The sequence below is a fragment of the Centruroides sculpturatus genome, unplaced genomic scaffold (genome assembly GCF_000671375.1).
Source record: "Centruroides sculpturatus isolate CEXI.00-Female unplaced genomic scaffold, Cexi_2.0 scaffold295, whole genome shotgun sequence".
Lineage (NCBI taxonomy): Eukaryota > Metazoa > Arthropoda > Arachnida > Scorpiones > Buthidae > Centruroides > Centruroides sculpturatus.
In genome coordinates, this window is record NW_019384603.1 from 269,256 (window position 1) to 278,315 (window position 9,060).

General features: G+C 28.0%; 1 protein-coding gene across 1 annotated transcript in view; it reads right to left on the reverse strand.

Moving 5' to 3' along the window:
* Positions 1-9,060, reverse strand: part of LOC111625078 (cohesin subunit SA-1-like) — a 119,497-nt gene that overhangs the window by 46,107 nt on the left and 64,330 nt on the right. Inside the window, exons 9-11 of the mRNA XM_023368108.1 lie at positions 6,871-6,937; positions 4,999-5,217; positions 4,715-4,897 (exon numbers count right to left, since the gene is read on the reverse strand). Coding sequence (XP_023223876.1) covers positions 4,715-4,897; positions 4,999-5,217; positions 6,871-6,937 — 469 coding nt within the window. The remainder of the gene's footprint in view (positions 1-4,714; positions 4,898-4,998; positions 5,218-6,870; positions 6,938-9,060) is intronic.

The following is a 9,060-nucleotide window of genomic DNA, read 5'->3' on the forward strand; positions in this document are numbered from 1 at the left end:
CAAAAAAATATACGTATTTTGGAAATGTTGAGTCGAATTAGTCTAGAATCGATTAATTTTATGAAAGAAAACCTTTCAAACAGCCGTAGTCCGTAAACTATGATTCCTACAAAATTGATTCATAAAGAACGGAACGTATCTACCGTCTTATAGGGGGATCTACTGTATATCTATAAATTAATATATTTTTTCGTACATAATCGGTTATCCGAAACATCGATCTTCTGAATAACCCCAGTCCCCAACTGATTTGGATAATCGACGCTCTACTGAATATATAAAAAATCAACCAAATTCAAATGGCTTTTTGAGCTGTAATTTGAAAAAATTGTAGACCTATAAATTCCCACTATCATCCATCTGTCCTTCCTTAATCTCAAGAACAGTGTTAGATAGATGAAAGTGAACACCAGATATGGAAAGATTAGGGGCAGGTCCCAATTAACTATATATGAGCTTCCAGTATAAACCAGAAGTCCTGTGATTTCAATTCAAAAATTTTCCCCAGAACAAAGTTACATAAATGATCAACACAACATTTTTGTAAGGAAAAGTATGATGTACAGGGCAAGACACTAATAATTTGAGATCCAGAACACACATTTCAAATTAAATTAATTAAAAATATGATTAAAAATTGCAGCCCAGCATTGTGACAATGTCACAATAATTTTTGCTTATTTACTTTTGATAACTAATCAGTGCAGCCCAGCTATCCAAACAACATTTAAATCTTTAATTTATTATATCTAAAAATGTTTATTCTAATTAATACTTGATTCTAAAGAAAAAAGCATCTTTCAGTGTAAAAAACCTACAGAAAAGATCATTTTGATAAAATATTTTTATAACAAATGTTATTTTTAGTGGTTTCTATTTAAATATCAAAAATTAAATATTCTAGTATTATAAAATTTATTTTTTAAATAAAAACTGAAAAAATAACTATATATTCTGGATTTAATAGACCATATACAATAGTTTAAAGCTTGAAATAGCACTCAGTATTTTATGAATTAAGCTTTGATTATCTACATCAGCAGTGGCCAAAGTCAGAATTTAATGTATGTTATCAGAAGTATAAAACCTTTAACAAATATGGAGTAAGAATATTAGAATAGCAATGCAAAAGTTACTATATTTTTAAATCATATAATTAGAATAATTTAAAATTAAACTGCTTTTTTTAAATCCTAAGTAATTATTATTTTTTTTTATTCCAATGAAACCACGTTTTATATTTTGTTGCTTACACAGACACAATTTGCCTAGTGTTTGAAAATTGTCACTGCACTGTGTCTGTGTAATCAACCTAAGTAATTATCTTAGAAATGAGGATAAAAAAAAAGACAAACTCTGAAATTATTACTTTTCATATTCAAAATTTAATATAGTGAAGCGCCATTTCTACATCTTCCAGAGAACCAAATTAAAAAATGTGTAATTAAAATTTAAGATTTAGATTTAGAGATTTAGTCAAGATTTAGGTTTCAGAGTATGTCAGTTCAATGTAATATCAGGAGATACACAAACACTAAGAATATTATAGGAAACAAAACTTTTTATTTGGTTAAACATTTTTTGGGACTCTTCTATCCCATCATCAGATCAAAGAAACTTTGGATCTTAAATTAAAATAGTCATATTACTGAAAGGAAACAATATATAAGTAAATAATATAAATAATGAATTTAGACATATAAACAAACTATTATCACTAAAAGGAATGGAAATATCTTGGGACTAATATAAAATGATTTATAAATGTAAAATGTATAAATATAATGTTCCATTGTATTTATGTTACCATATACATAAATAATTTTAAAACATTAGTATGTGAAATATTTAACAGAAACATTATAAGATCTCAAAATTTTTTACAAGGCATTTGAATTTACATTTCTGGATTAACACTACAAACTATTACAAATCAAAGTGAAATTGCTACATTATATTATAAATTTCTAGTATCTTAGGCATAGATATTGGATATGTATAATATGAAGTATTATACAGTCGACCCCCCTATAACATTGTTGATAATTCCGTTTTACACGAATTCCATGTTGTACGAGTCACTTGTATTTGTAAAATCTAAGTGACTCGTACAACATGGAATTCATATAAAATGGAATTATCAACAGTGTTATAGAGGGGTCGACTGTATATCATGACAACAGTGTACAAACTTGCCACCACAATCAAATTTCTCAGCATTAAGTCCACTATATGAAGACTACTAGATGTATACACATGCTGAAATCTTGTTTATTGTCAGAATAAATTATGCCACACTATCTTGTACTTCACTTTAACTCATGAATTTATGTATCCTTATATGTACATATTTCTCCTTACCAACCTTCAATTGATTGCAATTATAAGATATTGTAATGGCTATTTGCAAGAATCCACCCATGCAAACAGCCATTACAATATCTCATAGTCATATTAAAAAAACTATATAATTAATGGCATGTCACTGCACTAAGACTATGCAACAGCTCAGATCTGGCTCATATACCATCCAGCTGGCCATCTCTAATCTACATCATAAAATTTATAATTTCAATTCTGTTTGCAAAAAATTAATGCCTTAACAGGTTGTCTGCCATACGATGCGCGCGCCGTTGTAATGGAAATGCCCGTACAGTGCCATACAACAGCCCGTAGTCGTAAACAATGTAGTTTTACTCAAGGTTAAATTTTCCTGGCCTTGTACGACGTTTTCTGCATGCTTAGTGCTGGCCTCTCATGGAGATCTATTCAGTTGGCTTCAAACACTGGCAGTCGTATGGCAAATCGGTCCTAGCTATGACCGCCAACGCGTCATGTGGCGTCATGATGCGATACAAGGTCGGTGGTCGTAGTTTTTTTTAATAAAAATTTATTTTTTATCTGATAGTGATTTATTTTAATAGTAAATAATTTAAAATATCGAAAATTAGTTTAATTATTCTTTTTTACCGCATATAAAGTAAATAATATTACAAAAAAAATCAAAGTATATAAGTGCGTTTTAATACATATTTACAGAAAAAAAACATCATTTGCAGTGGAAACAAAGTGTGAAATACTTTAACACACAGATGTAAATACTTTTAAGTAGGGAAGGATGTCTAGTTACAGTGGGGTTATAAAATTTATTGCCTGGGAGAAAGCAGCCTCACGTTCAAGGTCATACGACTCCCCGGTCTTTGTTTATATATACTTTTCTTATCAGTGACCCTTTTATTTATGTTATAATCAATTATTAGATATCAAATTTTCATTTTTTGGCCCCCTGATGCAAAATATCATATTACAACAGGCAGTTAATGTGTTAAATATATTCAAATGTTCTACAAATCACCATATTGGTCCAAATATAAGTTGACTCACAATTTTGGAATCTTTACTTTTTGAAAAAATTAGGACTGAATATACATTGACCTTTTATTATTAATTTTATTCACATGCAAAAATTTAGCAATTTGCATTTTAAAAAATTTGGAAAGTCATTGAAACAATACTCCATCACTTTCATCTTTATCAGAATTTTCATTATCAATCATTCCCATTTCCTATTTCATGGCCGTTATGGTTTTCAGCCTTCTCAATACACCATCATCCATTCTGTCTTACTCATTGGTAACATCTTAAAGCTATTTATAACTATGTCTTCACCAACATTCTTTCATAATTCTACTACTGTTAACTTTTACTAGAATATGTGGAATTTTTATTGATTCTTATCTATAACTGTTTATGAAAATTAGTTCATTCATTACATTTCTTCCTTTTCAAAATTACTTTAGTTAGAAATAAAAATTTTTTGAATTGGTATTTATGAATATCTGGGAATCCATCAGCATAAATGAAAAACATTTGATTGCTTTCTTAGTAATTTTTACAAATCACATTTACATCATGCATAGTTTATCAGAAAATAGTACTTAAAGGTTTGGATTTATAGAAATATATCCATTAGATACTCTTATAACTGACAAATTGTAACTTGCTGCTTTGTTGATAACCATAAAAATGAAATTAATATAAGTTACAGAAAAATTGAGACAATGTCCTATGTATTAGGTAGTAAACTGTCCAGCATCTACATCATGTCAAGGAAATAGTCTTCCTTCATATTTCATGTTTATCCAAAAAAAAAAAAAAAAAACTTTGTGTTTCACTTTTATTTATATTTTTAACAACTGTCCAAACACTTTTTATAAAGTCCAAAACATACAATCATATCAAATACATAAATTTATAATTACAATATAAATTTACACTTTACAACATAAGAAATTTCAAGTTAAGTTTTAAGCAACCTTCCTTCTCAATTTTTGACAATTGCTTGTTTAGTAGAGACTCCAGGAGTAAAATAAAGTTAAATTTAAGTTATCAAAATAAAATTTCTATAGAAGTTATCAAAACTGACTGGTTATGTTAAATACAATTAAAACAGCTTAGTTTAATCAATTGTTTGCAATCAAGCCAAACACTTGATTCCAGCACAGTTTGTAGGCTGCAATATAAAGGCCAATCACTAAATAATCAACACACCAAATTTTAGCATCAGTTTAACTCTGAACATGACGTACAGAGTTAAATGAGTACAAGTCAAGGCCAAATATAGGTCTAGAGCAATTTCTGACTCTAAAACTGGAGAAAACATCAAATGATATTTGGTTCATACAGTAATATAATAATATTGAAAATAAAGTACCTTTTCCTGACGACTTGTGGTATATATTTCAAGATCAAAATATTGTGGAATAACCATCAAATTAGCAATCTTCTCTTGATCTGCCATATATTTAGCTAGCAACTGAGGGAGAGTAAGAATGAAATGTTCAGTCAATTTAACACGATCATCTCCAACTTGTTTCAGTTCTTTAGCTGATAATTGCTGAAAAAATATTTTTCTTGTAATTTATATTTTGTTTAAATTTATTTTTATGTATTACCAAAATGTCAATATTCATTTCATGTTCCAAGTTTAAAACATACTTTACGATTTGGACCCCGTCCAACTGGTGGTTCTCCTGTAGCAGCCTGTTTGACACAGCAGACCATTATTTCAATGAGTGATGTTTCTTGCCTATCATCAAGAGGTTCTTCTTGAGATCCTGGTTCTTCTAAAAGAAGATCTGTCATACATTCCCAATCTTTCATCATAGGATTACTCTCTATCAAACTGTCCACCAAATAAGCACCATGTTCGTGTAACTACATTACAAAATATTATTAATTTACATAATTATTAGTTTATATCAATTTTTAGAACAAATATATAGGACAGCACTTTTCTAGATTTACAAAAATATGTATGTAGTGTAATAAACTCCCTTCATTTTATAATATTTTTCAATAAAAAAAAATTAAATTCCAAATTTTCTAAATTTGTTATATTTAGATATTTTTAAGAATTAATAATAATAAAGATAAAAGTAATAATAGTTACGAAAGATAAGCATTTCATATTCAGTAAGAGTTATTTCAATAATTTAGTATCTCAAGATTAGTATACTGATTTAAATAATGACTAAACAAAGAAACATTGCTTATGTTATTTACATGATAAAAACTAAAGATCCATAAAATCTAAAAATCAAAAACTCCAAAAGGAAAGAAAAATGTTTACACAGTCATCTTTTTGATGAGATATGTTTCACAAATACTTTAAGAACAAGGTTATTTCCTAGTGCAGTACAAAATATAGTTCCTCAGAATTTGTAAATGAGTGGATTACATTTTTAAATTAAACATTTCCATATTTAGAACCAAAGAATTAGCTTGTGTAATTCATTAATTTTTCTTAGTTCTACATTTAGGGGGCGCTTCTAGTTGTGGTGAGTGTTGGTGACTTTTTTTGTTAGAGCTGAGACAAACAATGCACAATGGATTACACCTGGATTAAAAGCCATTATCTAGTTTTTAATAGTTGCTTAACAACCCTATTAACAATTAATTTAATATTATTGTTGTTAATCATGGCCGGAATTGAAACGAATCCTCGCCCGCTTCAACGTTCTCCACTAAAATCAAGTCAAACAAATATGCAAAGAAGAGGGCGTGGAAGACCCGGAAAAGAACTTGTTCAGACTTTGGAAGACACAAACCAGTTAGTGGATTTAATTGGTGAAAAATATAATTCAGAGGATGAGATGAGTATAAATACCAAGAGTATGAGAAATTCTAAAATTAAGGACTATTCTGAAACATTGGAACAGATTGAGCAGTTAAGAGAAAATGAACTGGAATACTCACTTAAATCAATTTTCCTGATCTAATTCAGGAGAAGTTTGAGACTTTAAACCAGGAAATGCAGATAATCAAATATGATATTAGATGACTTCAGGAAGACAACACGAAAATTAAAGATGAAATGAAAATCATTGGTAAAAAAATTCAACAGTGTGAAAAAAAAGTAAAACCTTGTGTAAATTTAAAAGGTATGTTAGAGTTTGAGCTAGATAGAACATTAAATGATAAAACTAAAAGAAATCTAATTATTCTAAATTTTCCATTTAAAACGATTGATAACCTGCAAGAAATAAAACAATTTATAAAAGTAAATTTAGGCTTAAAAAATATAGAAATAGAAGGTTTAATCAACTTGGAAAAAAATAATTTAAAGAATTAAATGATAAAAATGATAACAACTTTGGTTAAAGAAAGGAATCTAATCCTTAAGAAATTTTGGATGAACCGTTCCAAAATGAAGAATGAGGAAAAGAACATTGTCATAAAAACAGATTTATGTCTTAGATCTAGAATCAGGAGAAAACGACTACTTAATAAAATTAAGGTAGAAATGGCAGAAAATATCAGAGTACGAATAAAAGATGATTACTATATAAAAGATAATCACATATATACAATTGATATGGATACTAATGAATTTATATTAGTAAACCATTTTTTAGGACAAATAACCCAAAAAATCCTGACAAAGTAATAAAAGCAATAATTATACAAAATGATAATCAGGGATATAATCATATAGAAACAGATGAAGAAAATGTGAACAGAAATAAACTGACTTCGGAAAAAAAAATATAAAAAAGATTAAATTAAGATCAAAGAAAATACATAATAATGTATTATTCAGTTTTTGGAACTGCCAAGGAATCAAAGGAAAAATTCAGACAATGTCAATGAAAAAACTTATAGATTCGAATGAAATTACAGGAATAACTGAAAGGTGGTTAACAACTTTGAATTTGTCAAAAAAAAACTTATTTAGAACAAGAAAATAATATATTAACTTAATGAGTAATGCATACTGCACAAGTAAATTCGGCCGTCCTTCGGGAGGCATGTTACTTTTAATCAAGAAAAGTCTTAGAGATATTTTATATCAAACTATAAGCAAGAACTTTTTACTAGCAATAATAGAATTAAAAGACAAACTAAAAAATGCATGGAACAAACATTATTTAGGAATAATAGTAACATATCTACAGCCAAACAGTGGAAAAGAAACCAATATTAAATGAAATTCAATATTATCTAAATAAATGGGATTTTTTTTTACTCATCTGTGGTTGATCGAAGATTTTAACTCTTGTATAGGAGAGATGTCGGAGACAAAGATTTTTCAAAATTATAAAAATATGAATAATAAAAGACAATCTAAAGATAAAATTTTAAATAGTGAAGGTAAAGCTCTATTAGAATTTATTCATTTAATTGGTAGTCCTAAATGGAAGAATAGAAGGAGATGGTCCCGCAGAATTTACTTATATATCGCATACAGGAAAATCAATTGTAGACTATGTTATATGCTCTGAGACCTTAATTGAATACTGCCAATCTTTGACAGTACTGGATGAGGACTCATCTGATCATTTTCCAGTACAACTTAAGTTAATAATGGATGGAGAAATGAAAAGGAAAATAATAGAGATGATCAGTCAGTAATATTTAATAGTAAATTTACCTCAAACTACAACAAACAGAAATGGTTAAGGGAGGCAGAGGATATGACAGCAAATTTGATATCGTTAGAAAACGAGAAAGAACCTATAGTTAATTATCAGAGATTGATATCAAAACTAGAAGAATGCAAATTTAAGAAATGTAACTCCGCCAATAAGCATAGATATAAAAATGAGTGGTTTGATAACTCATGTTATTATTATAAAATTAAAAAACAAAAAACTTAAAAGCTTTCAGGAAGAGCAATACAACAGAAGAACTGATAAACTATGTTAAAACTAAGAAAATTTATTTGAACTTAATCAAGGCCAAAAATAAATTATATTTGAACATAAATAGGAAATTAATAGAATCTAAAGATACAAGAGTATTTTAGAAGATATTAAATAGTTTTCGAAGGAAAAAGTCCAAATGTTCTAATAAAAATAGAATAAACTATAATAAGTGGGTAGAATATTATAGAGAGTTTTCTGACGAGTATTTATACAATGAAAGAAACATTAATATGGAGGTGATAACATCTCATCAAATTAGTCAAGAAGAAATAATAAGTATAAATGAAGTTCAGAAAAGATTATCGATTCTAAAAATAAATCAGCTCTTAGCTCTGATGGAATTCCATATTCATTTATTAAATTATTGCCTTACAACCTAATTCAATATTTGACCAGATTTTTTAATAAAATATATTTCTCCAGTATAATACCTACAAATTGGAATGAGGTAATATTTACTATGATTTTTAAACATGGTAGTAGAAATGAACCAGCAAACTATACGACAATTGCACTACTGTCAAGTTTTAGGAAAATATTTACAGCTACACTTGCGGAGAAATTTAAAAATTGGATAGAGACAAATAAATATAAGAATCCTACGCAATATGCTTTTATAGAAAACGGCGAAACACAAATGGCTCTTTTCATTTTGTTAACAGCAATTCAGTTACAATTACTGAAGAAAAGACAGAAGGTATTTGCGATGTTTTTGGACTTAAAAAAGCATTTGACACAATTAGCATTAAGTTGCTACAAAAGAAATTGAGTAAATATAATGCAAGTAGCTACTTTATAAAAATGATTGACCAATTATATGGAAAATATGATGTAATTATTAAACAAAATAATA